General features: G+C 41.3%; 2 protein-coding genes and 1 pseudogene across 5 annotated transcripts; 2 read left to right on the plus strand and 1 right to left on the minus strand.

The window, feature by feature from the left end:
• Positions 1-769: 769 nt before the first annotated feature.
• Positions 770-11,543, plus strand: LOC127772289 (synaptonemal complex protein ZEP1). 4 transcript variants are annotated; one of them, XR_008017348.1, is made up of 21 exons: positions 770-1,096; positions 1,199-1,296; positions 1,378-1,574; positions 1,669-1,718; positions 3,152-3,359; positions 3,427-3,552; positions 3,784-3,882; positions 4,044-4,720; positions 4,798-5,046; positions 5,123-5,251; positions 5,336-5,404; positions 5,498-5,608; positions 6,677-6,784; positions 6,857-6,967; positions 7,041-7,127; positions 8,429-8,518; positions 8,601-8,693; positions 8,821-8,910; positions 9,005-9,143; positions 9,655-9,756; positions 10,613-11,543. XR_008017348.1 is itself a non-coding variant. In XM_052298316.1 (21 exons), exons 3-20 carry the CDS (start codon positions 1,418-1,420, stop codon positions 9,751-9,753), a joined length of 2,616 nt encoding a protein of 871 aa, XP_052154276.1. In that variant the 5' UTR covers positions 771-1,096; positions 1,199-1,296; positions 1,378-1,417; the 3' UTR covers positions 9,754-9,756; positions 10,613-11,543. The 4 variants fall into 4 exon arrangements, 2 of the variants coding, with proteins under 2 accessions (XP_052154276.1, XP_052154277.1); XR_008017349.1 differs by having other exon boundaries at positions 771-1,096; positions 8,821-8,904; XM_052298316.1 differs by having other exon boundaries at positions 771-1,096; positions 9,005-9,067.
• A 459-nt stretch (positions 11,544-12,002) lies between these two features.
• On the plus strand, positions 12,003-14,122 carry LOC127770033 (sugar transport protein MST1-like). The gene is made up of 3 exons (XM_052295701.1): positions 12,003-12,205; positions 12,309-13,264; positions 13,356-14,122. Exons 1-3 carry the CDS (start codon positions 12,067-12,069, stop codon positions 13,797-13,799), a joined length of 1,539 nt encoding a protein of 512 aa, XP_052151661.1. The 5' UTR covers positions 12,003-12,066; the 3' UTR covers positions 13,800-14,122.
• Positions 14,123-15,230: 1,108 nt separating this feature from the next.
• On the minus strand, positions 15,231-15,862 carry LOC127770857 (uncharacterized; annotated as a pseudogene).
• Between the last annotated feature and the right edge of the window lie 2,654 nt (positions 15,863-18,516).

Consider the following 18,516-nt stretch of genomic DNA (forward strand, 5'->3'; position numbering starts at 1 on the left):
GGGTCCTGGACCATGGCTATGACCTATGAGGGTCATCTGGTGTTGAATTTGTCTGTACAATTCAAACGACACAGAACTGTTTAGTTTTATCATTAGCTCTGTTTGGATCCGGAGGGCTATTAAATAGCCCTCCAAAATCTTGCTATTTAGAAGTATTAAACATAAATTACTGACAAAACCCATTCCATAACCCCTAGGCTATTTTGCGAGATGAATCTAACGAGGTATGTTAATCAATGATTTGCTACAGTGATGCTACAGTAATCAGCCACTAATCATATATTAATATATATCATTAGATTCGTCTCGCAAAATAGCCTAGGGGTTATGGAATCGGTTTTATTGGTAATCTACGTTTAATACTCCTAAATAGCAAGATTCCGGAGGGCTATTTAATAGTTCGGAGGATCCAAACAAGGCCATTGTTGATATAGTACTCTGTAGGCTATGTTTAGTTCAACGCAAAGTTTAGATTTTGGTTAAAATTGAAGATGATGTGACTGAAAAGTTATGTGTGTATGACAGGTTGATGTGATGAAAAATGACTGAAGTTTGGATCTAAACTTTAGATCACGGCCGTACTGTATGAGTGCATCATTCTCACAACCACTTCACGATTTTTATTACAGCAGTAAACCTCCTGCGACCAGCGGTGGTGTTCGCGTCATTCCTCTTTGGCTAGTGGAATCTCGTGCGACTGTAGTAGTACGAAGCAAAAATATCTGCTGCTCTGCTTGTGTCGCCGGCCGTTGTTGTCTCTCCCCTCCGCCCTTATAAATTTTCGACCTGGCGCCGAATCGACAATTCAAACGCGTCATCTTCTCCCCTCCCCTCCCCTCCCCTTCCGCTTGATCCCCTCTCGCTTTAGAAATCTCTAGACGCTTCTAGAAGTCTCGCGATTCTCCTCGATACAGCCTAGGGGATCGGAGCTGCGTGCGTCCTCGTTAGCTCGGCGGAGGCCCGGGGTTCGATCGGAGGGCGGGATCGCTAGCTTACGCCTCGGGTTCCCTGGAAGCTTCTGGAATCATCCGCATTCTGCAGGAGAGGCTAGGGTTTTGGAAGCCGCTGCGTTCAGAGCCACTCGATCCGCAAATCGGTTAGTGCTCTCCGCTTCTCGCCTCTCCACTTGATCGATCGCACATCTCCTCTTCCCAGTCCACACTGATTGCACATTTGCACTCGATTGGTTCCGTTCCAGTTTCGAACAATCTCGAAGCTTCTCGACGCTTCGGGGATCGTGGGGGCGAAGCTATTGTTGCGAGGTGGTACCCCAAATCGCCTCCTACGCCCTGATCGGTAAGCGGCGCGCTATGGCGTATTTGCGATTTGGTGCATTTTTTGGGTGCTTTGTGTACTCACGCTAGGGAATTTCTGCAGCTCCGCCGCCGCCGGCGAACCCTAGGGTTTCGACGACAGGATGCAGAAGCTGGGTTTATCGGGGCTTAGGGGTCTCGAGGGGTTCCGATCTCTCGCTGGATCCACCTCGACGGCCGCGAAGGCCCCGAACCCCAAGCCGTCGTCCGATATTGGAGGGAGCACGTACGGGAGCTTCGCCAATCTTAAGATCACAGCAGGTTTTGGTTTCATTTTCCCCTTGTTTCCTTAGAGGGAGGCTGGCTACTTCGTGCGTTCACTGATTTTTCCCTCAATTTTATTGCTTGATCACAGAAAAGCTGGTTAAGGAGCAGGCTTCAGTGAAGACTGATCTAGAAATGACGGTATATTTTTCAGCGTTTACCATTATTTATGGAAATTTTACTGGATGGGGTATATAGTTCGGTTGTCTTGTGCTCCTGTCACAGTTTCGATTTCTGGATATTAGGATATATCTGGCACTGCCTTTGTGGAATTGTGGTTATAATGCCTAATAGCAGAAAAACTGTCTTCTGATTGATCAATGTCAAACTTGCAAAGTTGTTTATGTTAGTAGGGCTGTTTCAGTTATATAATCCTGGCGGCATGATACATACATAGGCAGGGGTGTACCTATGTGTAGTCTACAGGGGTCCTAGGACCCCAGGTAGATTATCTAATTCTAGCTAACTTATGTCATGATAATTAGTATAATCGGTAAATAATTAAATAATTAGTATGTTTGAGACCCTGTTAAATTTTGTTTTGGATTCTCCACTGTAACATAGGGGTAGTTTTCTATTCCCAATTCTGTCAGGGAATCCTATCATGATTTTGTGGACTACTGAAACCAGCAGTAGGTAAAACCAATGAACTGTGCACACACCTGGAGCTACCTTATTAGCTTTGAATCGAGTAACTGGTAACTATGCACGCATGCCAGTTACCAACATGTCAATAAAAATCTTCTACCATTGTAGGCAGTTCACAAGCATCAAATTCTTACTCCCTCCGTTTTTTAATATATGACGCCGTTGACTTTTGTTACAACCTTTGACCGTTCGTCTTATTCAAAAATTTTATACAAATCTTAAAAATATTAGTCATGCTTAAAGTTCATTTAGTGATAAATCAAACCACGACAAAAGAAAATATATTTACTTAAATTATTTTGAATAAGACGAATGGTCAAACATGTGAGAAAAAGTCAACGGCGTCATCTATTAAAAAACGGAGGTAGTATAATTTTAGGGCTGCATGTAGATAGTGTGGATCTCATGACTGTACTTTGTGTTTGTTATTCCTGTTACTTTCCTCAGAATTTACAAATACACAGTCGTGCTGAAAATTGAAACAGTTTTCTACTTAAAGGATGTTGGATGCTGTATATCATCAGTTTTCACTATTCAGCATGACAGAGTCACATTCTGGAATTATGTATTTTTATAAATTTGAACTTTGTACCTGGAAAAACTAGAATGTTTTGGTGCTTTATCCTCTGTGGTTTCTGTTAAACACATTGGAGATCAAGCAATTTCTGCCTTCCATTTCATTTGTCCCATATCCTGAGCTTTGAACATAAGCTTGCGCCCTTCCATGTTCAGTATATGGCAATATTATCTTTACTGTAGTCATCTTTCATGGTGCAAATGTTCTAGTTATATCATGGATAAAAAGGTAAATTGACTCAAGTCCTGAACAGATATATCACCATATATCATCGTTTTGTACAGGAACATATTGTACTTGTTTACATAATATTTCTTACTACTGATGCCTATGCTCTATATAACTTTAGCATACCAAGTTGAGAAGAGCAACAGAACAGATAAATCTGTTAGAAGCAAAGCTCCAACAAGCTGTCAATGAAAATGCAAAGCTTAAGGTGAAACAGACTGAAGATTCAAAGCTCTGGCAGGGATTAGATTCAAAAGTTTCCTCAACAAAGACTTTGTGCAATCAACTGACAGAAACTCTGCAGCAGTTAGCTAGTCAGACAGAAAGAGGTAATGTTTCCATTTACTCATGCATGAGTGCTGTATAGATCTAACTGGTGAAACAACGCATTGGCAGCTGAGGAAGATAAGAAGTTTTTTGAGGAGATTCTTGGCAAGAATTCAAAAGCTTTAGAAGAATTCAACTGCCTGTTGCACGATTCATCAATAAAACTGGAATGTGCAGAACAAATGATCATTTCAGGTTGGTCAGTTTCTTCACGCGTCAGCTCTAGCACTAGTATTTTAGAATGTCTGTCAATTCAGTAACTTGCTACTGGAGACTGTAGATCTGCTAGGGGATCACTATCTGCTGTGCTTCTGTTTATGTCATCTAAACCATGATTATTTTGCAGTTCCATGTTTCTTGACATGATTTGTGAATAATAATGTGCTGCTATTAGGTAGTAATGCTTCATTTGTTTCATTGACACAGGGAAACAGGAGATGTTGCGGATCAAACAAGAGAAAGAAGAGATGGATCAGAGTTACAAGGAACAGCTATATGCAAGTGATACTACCATAAGAGAAAAAAGTATGAATCTAATACTAAAAATTGCATCATGACTAAACAGAAATTAAGTTAGCTATGGTGCGATAGTCCACTGAAAATTTTTTGTATACTCCATTCATGTGCATCCGGTGTATTAGCACAAACAAAAAGTAGTAACACAACTGTGTCCATCTTTTATGCAGATTCTCTCATCAAACAGTTGGAAGATTCCATTGAACAAAATAAAGCCCGACTGTTGTATGTTGACTCCCGTTTGGAATGCATGGAGCAAGAGTTGAAGCTAAAAGAAGATGTTTGCATTTGTCTGAAAGAAAACCTGGCAAGCACTGAAAGTGAAAAGAATGACTTGAAGCTTAGGAACGAGGGCTACACTTTGGAAGTTCAGAAACTATCCAAGGACAACAAGGAGCTTAATGAATTGCTTAGTGGTTTTACGGTTAAGGTAACTGAGCTAGATAAAGAGCACACATCAATTTCAAGTCATGTCACTCAGTTGATTTCTTCATTTGAGAGATATGATGGAAAGGTTCACGAGGAAAAAATGCTGATGATAAAATCTGCCAAGGACAAATTTGAACATCTCCAAAATCAGTATGTAAATTTGATATCAGAAAACAATGCTCTCCAAACTGAAATCGAGGAGCTGAAGTCCAGAATCATAGAGCTGCAGAAAACTCAAGAGATTGTCATGGTTCAACATGTAGAAGAATGCCAAGTTGCTGAAGATAAGATCAGAAGATTGGAGTCTGAAGCAGAAATTTCTGCCTCCAACATTAGTCAGCTAGAAAAGGTAGCTTCTGACCTAGAAGGGAGGGTTCAAAAACTTCTGGAGGATTCTAGATCTGCTGAAAATCACAAGGTTTGTGTCCTAGCCTGTTCAGTGACAAAACATATTGCTATTTAACCTGTAAGATTCATGAGGTTTGAATTTTGCAGCAAGAGTTGCTTCAGAAGATTCTGAAGCTAGAATCAGATAATCAGGAGCTTCTAGGTCGAGTGCAATCTGTTTTGAATGAGAAGTCTAATGATACAGAATCTCTGCAAGGAGAGATAGCTAAGCGTGACCAACAGGTTGAGACACTTGAGAACCAGGTCAATCAGCTTTGCAGTATTATTGATGAGAAAGAACAACTACACACTTGTGCTGTAGAAAGAGAGAAGAATTTAGAGGAACAGAAGTTACAGGTCTGTGCTTATTAGAACTTTAAATCTCATTGTAATGATCTATAGACAACATACAATCTTTTCTGTCTACTGCCAGGTCCAAGCATCACTTGCTGCAACAGAAAGCCAACTTACTGAGGCAAAAAAACAGTATGATATCATGCTTGAAGGTAAAAAGATAGAGCTGTCCAAGCATCTGAAAGAATTATCACTGAAAAATGACCAGGTATTACGCTTCTATCAGCTGTATCCTGTATGACACTTTGCTATATCAATCACAAGTGACAGTTAGAAAAGTGCATTTTTGCAGGCAATCAATGAAATCCGTAGGAAATATGAACTAGAAAAGGTAGAAATCATTAATATTGAAAAAGAAAAGGTAAGTTAACCTCTTTTTTCAAAGTTATTATGCTAGCTGTTTTGAGTTTGATCTTATTCTCTATCTATTTTCTGGATGTTGAAAAATATTTAGGCCGAGAAGCTCATAAAGGAAATGGAAAACAAATGCAATGAAAAGATTTCAGAAAACAGGCAAGATTCTGAGAGGTATTTGATGTGTCTAAAGGAGGAGCATGGCTCAATGGTAGGTGGTACTGGTTGGATCTGTCCATTAAAGTTAAGCTGTTTTGAAAAAAAAAGTGAAGTTTACAATTAGTTATGATAACAATGCTAATTTTGAAATTTGAAAATGATTATTAATAATTATTTTAGGTTGAAGTTTGTTTATTTGTCTTGGTAGCAATCATGAAAAGAGAGCTAGGCAATAAAAGTGAATAAAAACCTTTAAAATTTATGCTAAAATCAAATCCTAAAATTGAAAAAAGCTGCAGTTTTTAAGGGAAAAAACTGAGCCAAGTGGAGCCACATGCGCCAGTTTCCATTGGAAATGTTAGCTCTAGTATTTGAACAAGGTGTTGATAGCATGGATACATAATTGCATTGTGGATGTTCATGTTCTGCTATGCTGCATTCCGCTACAGAGGATTAGTAACCTAAAAAGGTTACTCAAGGTCTTTCTACGTGTGCTTTTAATATGCTTTGTCCAAAACACCCACTTGGTAGTTATATGTGTTGCAAAGTTTCTTTGAAGGTGCTTTAGGTAATGCTCTCCTTGCCTTTGTCTTTTATTTAATTTGCACTAGGCACAAAACATGACATCAAAGTACGATCTATCATATTTCATCAATATACATTGTTAATGTAAATGGTATTTGGACTTTACTGGTTGATTTCATGGTTCTCTTAAGATTTAATAAGTCAAAAATGTCATCTGATATTTGAGCAGAGCTGCAGAGAATGTATTTGACACAACTTTATGGCCGTAGGACTTACACATCTATTCTAATATAATTTTGATGTTCCATTTGGTTTTGCAGCAGTTTTGAGATGGTATATTTGTTTACATAAAGTAAAAGGGGTGCAGTGAAAAGTCTCTGTAAAAATATGTTCCTGTAAATTTTGAGAGTCAAACTTTCATCACTATCTGTAGAATCCTGCCACTAATGAATTTCCATTTGTTGAAGATTGAAACTATTGTCTAAAGGATCCCACCTCTGGAGTGGGGAAGCACTGAACACTACCTCAGCGGAAAGTCTGAAATTAGACTGTTTTTCTTCTAAAATGACCATGAAAGTTGTTTCTTGATATTTAGGTTGCAAGAATTCAGCAGGATAATGAGCATAAGGAATCAACTCTTCGAGCTTATCATAAAGAAGAACTCCAGCGCATCCAATCTCAGGCTGAGAATGAATTGAGGGAGGTCAGTAATAAATTCCACCAGATGTTTTGATGATGATTGTTCATACTAATTAAATCTGGATCAAATATGCAGAGATTGTCATCGCTCAGAAAGGATCATGAAATTCAAATGAAATCATTGACTAAAAAGCATGAGGAAAATTGTCAGAAGCTTCAGGATGAACTGGAGCTTCAGAAGTCAAAGGTAGTCACTCTGGTGATCTTCTTGTTCTGGAAATCGTTACTTGAAAATATATCTGAACACTTTTTTTTTTCAGGAGGAGAAGCAAAGAGCATTGTTACAGTTACAATGGAAAGTAATGGGCGAAACCCAACAGGTTGATCAAGAAGTAAACTCTAAGAAGGTATTCTCTGATTTCTATCTCATATACTATTTTTAAGCAATTCATATTTAAGTTATGTTATATTAATTGCATAGCATGCTAAGCATTTAATATAAAGATGCAAGTGCATATGTTTCACTAATTGAAATGCTGCTGCTTATTTCATGTAACAATAAATTCAAGAAATTGAGTATTTTGACTTGGTTTGGCATTAATTTATAAAGCCTTATGGCTTGTATTTCGAATATGTAGGTCAAGACAATTGGTTTTTTTTCCAGGTTTGACATTTTCTACCACAACCATTATTTCCTTGTGGATTGTTATTAAGAAAAATTAGATGAAGATTAGGAATGAGTCATTTGGTTGATTTGATTGGATAAATTAATGGAAAGTAAAGGATAAGATTCATTTTCCATGCTTTTTAATTCTTTATTTGATATTGTCAATATATTCCTAAACCATACATAATAGAGAGATTTTAACCCCTATGTGGTAATTATGAAAACATTCTGTTTTAACTTTCGAGTTGGCTGTTGATGCATGCAAAACTTTTTAACATAATCAAGTTTGTTCCTTACTCTCATGTATATATATATGACTCCTAACTCAGATATACATGACTGTGGGGAGTACTTCTAAAAAAACTACTATTGTGTCAAATTTCTGTGCACTTAGTTATCTTTTAACACATCACACTTTGCTTTCCTTTTTTATTATGAGCAGAAATAGTATTTGTTTCAGACTTTATGTTGTAGATTTTGATGCGCCATTTTGGCCTTTTATTTTTCATTACAATCCTATTATTTATTTCATGCCTTGCAAACTCTGAACTTGCTGTGTTTGCATATAGGTTCCTGTGTGTGCGATTTGGTTCATCTGTAGAGGTGCTAGTTGCAAACTAGTGAAATACTATTGACTTTTTTTTTTCACGATCTTGACCATAGATTTGTTCAACCTCTAAGTCCCAGTATGACACTTTTTGATAAGAATAAATGAAAGAAAAAACATTTTTCTTCACCTGTTTGGATTATAATACCAGATGTTCATACATCTCATTCTTGCTAGATTTTCCCAAAGAGCTCCTTAAACATATCTTACAAATTCAGGTAAAAATGGAAAATATCTTTAAAAATGGTTACCATGATTTGGTCATGTGCTCATGTTGGGGCAGAACCAGAAAGGCTGATATAGTCCATATCATGCATTATTTTCAGTTTTTGTTAATCTTATAATTGGTTCTTTGTAATTTGTTTCACCGTTTACGTTTTGTATGTGCCAATGCTCTCCTTAAGAGTTAAGACATACATATTTTATTTTTTTAGGAATACTCTGTTTCATCAATAAAGAGGAGAGATCCATATATCAGAAAAGAACATCAGCTTCAGTTGGTTAGTCCTGAGACCAAACGGAAGGTAAGACATCTCTCTTTAAACGTTGACTTTATCACTGCATGCTTCATTGCACAAATTCTAAATTCGCATGTTCTACTACCAGGATGTTAATCTATCTGGCATTATACAATCACCAATTACAAACATGCTGAGAAAGGTAGAGAAAGGAACCCAGGATATTCCTAAGCATAGAAAGGTGAATCATTTTACATTTAGATTCATCATTCTCTTATTAGAGAATGTATCAAGTTTCACTAATTGAATGAATTAATCTGTAAAATACATGTTTTCATGTGACATGTTTTCGGTGTCCTTTTAACTAGGTAACACATCATGAATATGAAGTTGAGACAGCAAATGGAAGAATCACAAAGCGCAGGAAAACTAAGAGCACTGTCATGTTTGGGGTACAGGTTTTTCCTCTCTTTTTTCTCCTTTGCATTTGATTGGTGGTCTAGTATTTCATTCTTGTAATCATGTTAACAGTAGCCTTTTTCTCCCATTCAGGAACCCAACACTCAGAAGTCATTGCATGATACTGCTGACAAGGATCCTACAAAAATGAAGAAGGTGTATTTGTGTGATTAAATGTGTTCGCCAACTTCTTTCCATATGCATGTCTAAACTACTCCCTCCGTTTCATAATGTAAGTCATTCTAGCATTGCCTATATTCATATAGATGTTAATGAATCTAGACATAGACATATATCTAGATTCATTAATATCCATATGAATGTGAGCATTGCTAGAATGACTTACATTATGAAACGGAGGAAGTAGATTCATTGACCTCTGTAATTTTGTTTTTTGTTTTTGGGCATATAGGGATACTTTTATAGAATTGAAATATTTTCTGTGTACTATATCATTTTCTGAATTATGATCTGTACTATGTGATATATTCAGGAATGCCTGTTCTCATAGATGTTTCTGTTGTAAGAACATTTGTAGTTGACTTACTACTTTGATGGTACAGCATACATTTATTAGATAGTGTTGACTCAGTTTTATTCTCTCGCTAAATGACTGAAAATTTGTGATTGCTCATGTGGTGGAATTCGATCAGAGTCTATCCGAAAACATGCATCCAGAATATTGGTTTTCCCAGATGCTTTTGCGCAACTTTTGTTAACATTTACGCTTCTTCACTCTCCAGGTTGTTGCTGGATCCCATCCCCACCCTGCAAACATTGGTGAATTGTTTTCTGAGGGCTCGTTGAATCCATATGCCGAAGATCCTTACGCATTTGGCTAGAAGGTAATATAGTTTCCCTTTTTTTACTTATTGTATTTTCTAATAGTAATTATATGTCTGCATGAATAATCCATCAAGGACTGCATGCAATGTTCTAAAATGCTAGAGTAGTGCTTCAGCGACTTTTACTTTTGGTGAATAGCATTCTCAGTTGTCAGACCTGAAACTTGAACTCCTCTAACACCATACTGCAACTTTCGTATGCTTGCCGTCCTTGACTTGTTGTATGTCAAATGTAGCTGCTTTGCAGTGTTTGGAAAGGTTGATCTTCCAAACAATTGATCCAATGAATTGGTTCTAAAATGCTGGTTTGAACTCACGAATCTAGAAAATGTAGGGTTATATCAAATATAATACGATCTGGTTTCTGGCAATCACTAACGATTGGTCAGTTCTGTGATTAAGCACTTCACTGCATCTACATATATTTGATACTACTGGTACCTGATGCTTTCTCAAGTAACCGTGCTTTTCTGTTAAAAAAAAGCCAATTCTTTTATCACATTCATTACCAATAATTGTTAAGTTTTGATAGTGCAGAAGCGTAAATGCTATACTCCATCTATTTCATATTATGAGATGTTTCGACCCTTTTTTTTCTAAATCAAACCTCTTTAAGTTTGACAAACTTTATAGAAAAACATAGCAACATTTTCAACACAAAACAAACATATTATCAAAATATATTCAATGTTAGATTTAGTTAAACTAATCTGATGTTGTATATGTTTCTACATTTTTTCGTAAACTTAATCAAACTTAAAAGAAATTACTTATGGAAAAGTCAAAGTTTTTTATAATATGAGAAAGGGAGTATACACTTACAACTTCTGAATTCTAATCATGCCTCCCTTTGCAGCTCACATTTGAGGTGCTGACCTTCAGAAGCATGATGATGACTCCCGAGTGCAATCCCCAAGTCGGATTGAATCAATGATCTTGCGGCCTTAGGCATCTGACCATCCTGTTGTACGAAACGACAATCGTTAACTGCGTTGTATCTGCAATACTGTTACGACACGGGTTATGGCATCTGACCATCCTGGTGTTCATAACATACTATCACTACCTGTGATGTATCTGGAATATCGATACGACAGACAACGATTCTCCTGCGCGTACAGCATCAACTGAAAATGCCAGTGTTAGTTTTGCTATTTCTAACGATTTGCGGAAGGATTTTAATACATTGATATTCCATTGCCGGCGGAGTGGACAGGCAACGGAAAACAGTAGCAAACTTGGTCCGAGGACAAAGCATCTAGTTTTAATTTGAGCAATTTTACCATACAACATTTGGTATCTCGAGGTATCACATTTTACATACAAAATTTTGATACCTCGAGCTACTAAATGTTGGTTGGTAAAATTGTTTTTTTTTTCAGTTTATCAGTGGCTTTTTATGGTTTGCGCATGAAGGTCCTCTCGGACATGAATTTGGGCCGAGTGAATACAAATATCTCAAGAAAGTGCGTGTCACTGGATTCAAAGGGTCCAGAGGACAACTTGAGTTTCTTTTGCATCTCATGGAAAATGCACCTGGACTAGAAGTCATAACTGTGGATACAGCTGAAAGAATATGGAAGGATGAATATCATAAGAACGAATATCTCTGTTCTCTGCAAGACTGCAACTTTGCTCGTCAGACCGCCAAACAACATCCTTCGTGAAGCACTTCCACCGGCCGCAAAGATTTCCGTCCTTTAGCATGGATTTGTGTAATTGTTTAGTAGTGAGTTCATGTGATCTCTCTATATATATAGTGTTACATACCTATCGATGATTTGAAGTTTGAGCAATAGATGAATGCTCGATTTAAAATACTCTTTGGCTGGTGCAAGTGTCATGCATTTTATTCACTAGTACGAGGACTAAAGGGAAGTCGTCGTTGACTCCTCTATAGTTGGTACTAGCTGTTAACTCCTTCCGTTATACGGAGTACTAGTAAAAATTAACAAAGATGAGATACATGTTAATACTATAAATGAAATGTGAGATAATTATGTCCATATTCATACTACGCAATGTTTAGATTCGTAATACAATAATACATCTTATTCTATATTAGATTACTAATTTTTTTTTGGAATACACAAAAGGATTGCGTACTTTTGTATTAAGAGAAGGAAAGAATTACAGCTAGATTACTATATTTTGATTTAGATTCGTAGTACGAAGATGTATACTTTCTCGTATTAGATTACTTATTTACTTTACCCACGAGCTGCTCCTCGTGGTCTACACTCTGGCAGTGGCAAGCATTCGCGACCTTGTAGGGGGTGTGTGACAGCGGACAGGATAGCAGGAAGCGCCATGGCGGCAGGTGTCCTCGACGCCGGCGGCGCTGTCCCGGCCGCAGCTTACAGCGGGGAGCTCACGCTCTCCGTGCTTGTCACATGCCTCGTGGCGGCCTCCGGCGGCCTCATCTTTGGCTACGACATCGGCATCTCAGGTCTTTGTTCTTCTCCCAGCTTGTGCATCCGCGTCCACGATGGATTGCTTGGATTCTTTGGTCGATTATGATCTCTCTGATGGTGCTCGACTGTTTGTTCCAGGCGGCGTCTCTCAGATGAAGCCGTTCTTGGCGACGTTCTTCCCCAAGGTGCTGATGAGGATGGCCGACGCGAAGAGGGACCAGTACTGCGTCTTCGACAGCCACGCGCTCACGGCGTTCACGTCGTCGCTCTACGTCGCCGGGCTCGTGGCGTCGCTGGCCGCCGGCCGCGTCACCAGGTGGCTGGGCCGGCGCGGCGTGATGCTGATGGGCGGGGCACTGTTCTTCGCCGGCGGCGCCATGACCGGCGGCGCGGTGAACGTCGCCATGCTCATCGTCGGGCGGATGCTCCTGGGGTTCGGCGTCGGGTTCACGAACCAGGCCGCGCCGCTGTACCTCGCCGAGATGGCGCCCCCGCGGTTTCGCGGGTCGCTCACCGTGGGCTTCCAGTTCTTCCTCTCGCTGGGGATACTCATCGCCAACCTGACCAACTACGGCACCGCGCGCGTCCCGTGGGGATGGCGCCTCTCCCTCGGCCTCGCCGGCGCCCCGGCCGTGTTCATCGTCGTCGGCGCCTTCTTCCTCACGGACACCCCGAGCAGCTTCGTGATGCGCGGGAAGGTGGACCGCGCCCGCGCCGCGCTCCTCCGCGTGCGCGGCCACCGCGCCGACGTGGACGCCGAGCTCAAGGCCATCGTCCACGCCGTGGAGGCCGCGCGGGGCAGCGAGGACGTCGGCGCGTTCCGGAGGCTGGTCACCTGGCGGGAGTACCGTCCGCACCTGACCTTCGCGCTCGCGCTGCCGCTGTGCCACCAGCTCAGCGGCATGATGGTCCTGACCTTCTTCTCCCCGCTGGTGTTCCGCGTCGCCGGCTTCGGCAGCAACGCGGCGCTGATGGGCGCGGTCATCCTCGCCGGCGTCAAGTTCGCGTCGCTCATCCTCTCCACGCTGGTCATCGACCGCTACGGCCGCAAGGTGCTCGTCATCGCCGGCGCCGCCCTCATGATCGTGTGCCAGGTAAGTACGCGTACGTACCATACCATGCATGCAAAGTATGTAACGTTCGTTGCATGCGTCGTTTTAGAATTATTGCTGTTTTGTGATCAAGGTGGCGAACGCTTGGATCATGGGGGCGAAGTCCGGGAAGCACGGGGAGGTGGCGATGCCGAGGGCGTACTCGGTGGCGCTGCTGGTGCTGACGTGCGTGCAGGGTGCGGGGTTCGGGATGTCGTGGGCGCCGCTGATCTGGGTGATCCCCGGCGAGATCTTCCCGGTGGAGGTGAGGTCGGCGGGGCAGGCGGTGAGCGTGTCGGTCACGCTGGGGCTCACGTTCGTGCAGACGCAGACGTTCCTGGCGCTGCTGTGCCGGCTCAAGTACGCCACCTTCGCCTACTACGCCGGCTGGGTCGCGGCCATGACGGCCTTCGTCCTCGTGTTCATGCCGGAGACCAAGGGCGTCCCGCTCGAGTCCATGGGCGCCGTCTGGGCGGGACACTGGTACTGGAGGCGGTTCGTCGGCGGCGGCGACGGCAAACCGGAGCAGCGCCGTTGACGAATCATCTCCGTGGATCTACACAAGTACACGACTACACTTACTAATAAAGATGTGTGTGATAAGCTTTCGTGCCGGTCATGCATGCTGAACTAGTCAATTATAAGCCTTGTCACTTTGTTCAGAGGGTCACAAAATTCTTGGGACCAGTTGACAACTTGCTCAAACAAATATTGTGTTATCGGTGATGACTTGCGCGCGGTGACTTTGAGATCATTGATATAGTACCACGGATGGGTAATTATCAATACATCAATCGTAGAAAGAACGTGCTTCCGCTATATATTAGTGTACTACTAGTCTACTGCTCCATCCATCTCAAAATATAAGCATTTTTATATTTTAACACGATCTTCAAAATGTTACTTTGACCAACGTTATCTATAAAAGTAAAATGTTTTAAATAAAAAGAGTTGCATATTGTGATAGTTTGTTTAATGATAAATCTAGTAGCATCAATTTTATATGATTGATCTTTTTTATTTTTTTTGCTATTAATAGTCAAAGTTACAAATATTTGACTTGGTATTATGTTAAAAATACTTATATTTTGGTATAGAGGGAGTAGTATACTCAACTCTACTTTAGTAAACCTACTTTGAATTTTATATTTCTGATACTCGAATTTGGTTAGCTAGTGCCTAGTGGACTAGTAAGTGAAAGAGAAAGACGCAACTTGACCGTAATCGCCTTTTTTAATGGAGGGAGCAAGAGAAAGGACAGAGATATACCGAAACGGATGGCTAGAGCTGCAAATTAAAAGATATAATTAAACCATTAGAGGCTAATTAAAGATATATAAACCATTTTCATCGTCTAAAAAGATGGCTCTACGGCGGACTATCTAACAGTATCCTCTGCCGTACAGTCCATACCGTACCACCAATATGTGTATGTATCCCTATATATGTACTTTAGGGTCTATCTCTCAGTACGACACGTACGTACGGTAGAAAGATGTGCATCCCGGACTATTGAGACGGTTTAGGTATCGTGACTCATGCGGGGCTGTTTGGTTCTATGTTACCCCGATACGGGGATACGGACACGGATACACGACACGGCGACACGGGGATACGACATTTTCCAAAAATTGAGGATACGGGGATACGCTAATATATATATATATATATAAATTAAAAATACAGAAAAGTAGTAAATTGAACAGGGCAAAAATAGATTGTGAATAAGTGCTAGACCACAAATAGTGCATAGACCACAAATTAATAGTTCAACGGTACATCCAAACTCGCAATGACCATAGAAGTTCACATCCAGCCCACAGGGCATGGGCACACAACTAGTTTATAAATAACAAGTTCACAGCCACAAATAGAATAATTAGGATAGACCGATAGACTTGTTCAGGACTCTAAGTTCAATTCAATAATAACTAGATAGGTAGATCAATTTAATTGCTGCTTGTATCAATCATGGTAACTGAAGTGGCTGAAGGTCCAGCATCAGCAGACAGATCCAATGCACCAAGATCTTCTAGCACCCTCTCAAGGTCAGGCTCATCAAGTGAAAGAGCAGCTTCTTGAAGAAAATCAGCACCACCCTCGAACATCTCAAAGCTGTCTCCTCCAACATCCCACATTCTTGATGGACCAGTATAGTACTCTTCAGATTTCCTGGAAAGAAGACGCAAATTCTGGTGCACAAACACCAAATCTTCAGCACGTCCAGGGTTTAGCCTACAATAAAGCAATTGTAGTCACTGATCAGTTCCATGCATTTCAAACATACAAGAAATTTACTAAGTAAGAGAAGGAACAGAACTTGTTTCTCATTGAATTATGGATCAAACCATAGGTGCTCCAATTTCTTTCAGCACAAGATGATGATGTTGGTTGTCCAAGTAATTTTAGCGCCAACTTTTTTAACTCAGGGGCAGAGTTACCATAAATTCCCCACCATTGCTTTGCATCCAAATGAGCTCTATCCTCGATTGAGTCAAAGGAATTAAACCCATTTCCAAACAGCGAGAAATCTGCAAACTGCTGCTTGATCTTCCTTAATTCATCACCAGCAAAATACCTTCTGAAGCATTTGTTTCTCATTTCTGAAATTTCTGCATCCATGTGAGGAGCTTCACGGGTTGGAACCTCAGCCAACCAGCTTTCGCAGTAGTACCTACATTTTATAAAAACAATTAATATGCTAACAACGACTACAAATTATGGAAACAAACATTTAAAAGTAGAAGCAGAACATTACTTGGGGTTCAGTGTGTGCCAAGCAATGCAAGGGGGTATTACTTTTTGCCCATCGAGAGTACAAGATCTCTTGCACATGAAAGAAAAAGGAGGAATGCTCATCTAGTTCTTTCCCTTCATGACGATAAACTATTTTTTTCACCTTATCTATCATTGAATCCCACATCTCATAAACCAAATGGAGGCAAGGTTTGTCGGTGTCAGCTGCACGAATCATGGAATAGATAGGATCAGTGAAATCTAGGATATACTGCACCTTATCCCACCACACATCATTTAGAACCTTCTCTTTGACTTGCTGTGCTTGAACTTGATTGTCTTCCCTATAAGAATTCCATTTTTCACTCACTACCATCAAGATTAGAGATTCTTTGATAGCACGGAACCTCTTTAACATTACAATGGTAGAAGCAAATCTTGTATCAGCAATGGCAAGAAATTTTAGCTTACTGAACTCATTGAACATGGAGAGCCTCATTGAGTGGTTCATGATGAAGTTTTTTATGAAAGAAGCATCTGCTGCTACCTCAGTGATCCACTGAAATTCTTCATAAGCATCCCCACTTGAACTCTTGGCTGCACATATGTTCTTCAAGGCCAGGTTCAAGGTATGGACAACACACGGCGTCCAAAAAATGTGGCTGTACCTCTGTTCAACTATCAACCCAGCAGCCCTGCAATTAGCTGCATTGTCAGTGATAACCTGTACCACATTCTTTGGTCCAACATCCTCAATGACTGCAATCATCTTCTCAGCAATATATTCCTTCCTCTTAATTTCTCCTTCAGTGTTGATTGCTCTTAAAAACATTGGCCCATCTTCTGTCACTGCTAGAAAATTCAAGAGTGGACGCCTTTGAGCATCAGACCACCCATCGGACACAATGCTCACACCTTTTACAGGCCATGTCGACTTAAGGGGATTTAACAACCGCTCAACATGTGTCTTCTCTTGAACAAGAAGAGTAGTTCGTAGCTTGTTGTAACTTGGAGGGGAATAGCCCCCAAGCGCATTGTTGCAAGCAAACATAAAAGCCTTCCTGAAATATGGGTTTCTTGCAACATTGAAAGGAATGCCTACAGACCAAACCAAATGTCCAAATATTAGTCACATTTGTAACACAAATATGAGAATGTATGAGTTAATAAAACGTACTAAACTCTAGTCTAACCTGCTGTGTAGAACATTCTCGCAATCAAAGCATCAAGGTTGGAACGAGTATCTGAATTGAAGCTAGACTCAATAGCTGAAACAGCCCTTCTCTTCCCCCTACTCGCGCCCTCTGCTGGCAGTGGGATGTCCTTAGGCAAGTTCCTTTCAGCAACTACTACAGCTCTAGCCATTTCATCGTGAAGTTGACTAAGAACATCGATTGTTACCTTTGGACAGGGAGCTACACCATTAGATCCCACCTTCAAGAGATGTGCTTTAACTCTTGAGTAGCTCCCATGCATAATATTACCACAAAGCCTGCATCTAAACCTTACATTCCCTCCCTGGCCTTTACCTGTTTTCTCCATTAACTCAACATACCTCCACAATGGCTTGTTTTCATTGTCATTGGGAGGAATCACACGGCAAGCATTCAAGAGGTTGCTTGCCCTTGCTGGACCACTAGTTCCTCTTGATAAATCAGTAGCAGAATTAGGAGCCGGACTACCACTAGGATGGCTAGATGCACTAGCACTAGCACTTGAGCTTCCAGTTCGATAATCCATGGGATCTAACAAAAAAAAGATAGTACTTATACTAAGAAAAGATGAAGGGCATTGCATTCTTGCAGATCCACTAAAACTCTAAAAGAAATAAGAAGAGCATTGCAGAATTGCTCTGCTGCAGTGCATAGAATGCTAAAAGAGGGGATTTATTATTCACCTCAACAAGGGAACGAACAGGAAAACAGATCGGCGACGACAGTGTTGTGCCGACGTCACAGTAGGAGGCGGCGAGGCGCAGCCCAGTGCGCGGCGCCGGCGTAGCTCGGCGGCGGCGACGGTTGACGAGGCAGCCCGGCAGCAGCGACGGCACTGGAGCGCGTGAGGGGCGTTGGTGGTGACAGTGTTGGGCCAGCGTCGGAGGTGGAGAGCAGCGTGGCGGCGCCGGTGCAGCCCGTCGGCGGCAATGGCTGATGGGGCGGCGGCGGCGCTGGAGCGTTGGGGAAGAGAGGCGAGAGTGAGAGTTGAGAGGCGACGCAGGCTGGGTGGATATGCTCCCCACGCGCGCGCGGGTTTTGGTACCGGCGGAATATTAGGGTTAAACGTATCGGGACCGTATCAGAACGTATCGGAAACGTATCAGGAATTATTTTATTTATTTTAAAATCAAGATAAATACCGATACGTCCCGGACACGTATCCGGCCGTGTCCGATACGTGTCCGTATCCGATCGCATGTCGGACACAGACACGCGCCTGCTTTGCCGTATCAGTGCTTCATAGGTTTGGTTGCCAATTTTGCACCCTGATAGAGGATTTTTCTGCATTTAATTTGACAATCG

The sequence above is a fragment of the Oryza glaberrima genome, chromosome 4, assembly GCF_000147395.1.
Source record: "Oryza glaberrima chromosome 4, OglaRS2, whole genome shotgun sequence".
Lineage (NCBI taxonomy): Eukaryota > Viridiplantae > Streptophyta > Magnoliopsida > Poales > Poaceae > Oryza > Oryza glaberrima.

What these genes read in the sequence shown, in the direction of transcription:
- LOC127772289 (XM_052298316.1), top strand. Translation starts at nt 1,418, where the DNA reads ATGCAGAAGCTGGGTTTATCGGGGCTTAGGGGTCTCGAGGGGTTCCGA. An exon ending in TTAATATTGAAAAAGAAAAG is followed by an intron (nt 5,405 to 5,497) that starts GTAAGTTAACCT and finishes AAAAATATTTAG; the next exon opens with GCCGAGAAGCTCATAAAGGA. An exon ending in CTGTCATGTTTGGGGTACAG is followed by an intron (nt 8,911 to 9,004) that starts GTTTTTCCTCTC and finishes TCTCCCATTCAG; the next exon opens with GAACCCAACACTCAGAAGTC.
- LOC127770033 (XM_052295701.1), top strand. Translation starts at nt 12,067, where the DNA reads ATGGCGGCAGGTGTCCTCGACGCCGGCGGCGCTGTCCCGGCCGCAGCT. An exon ending in CTACGACATCGGCATCTCAG is followed by an intron (nt 12,206 to 12,308) that starts GTCTTTGTTCTT and finishes TGTTTGTTCCAG; the next exon opens with GCGGCGTCTCTCAGATGAAG. An exon ending in CCCTCATGATCGTGTGCCAG is followed by an intron (nt 13,265 to 13,355) that starts GTAAGTACGCGT and finishes TTTGTGATCAAG; the next exon opens with GTGGCGAACGCTTGGATCAT.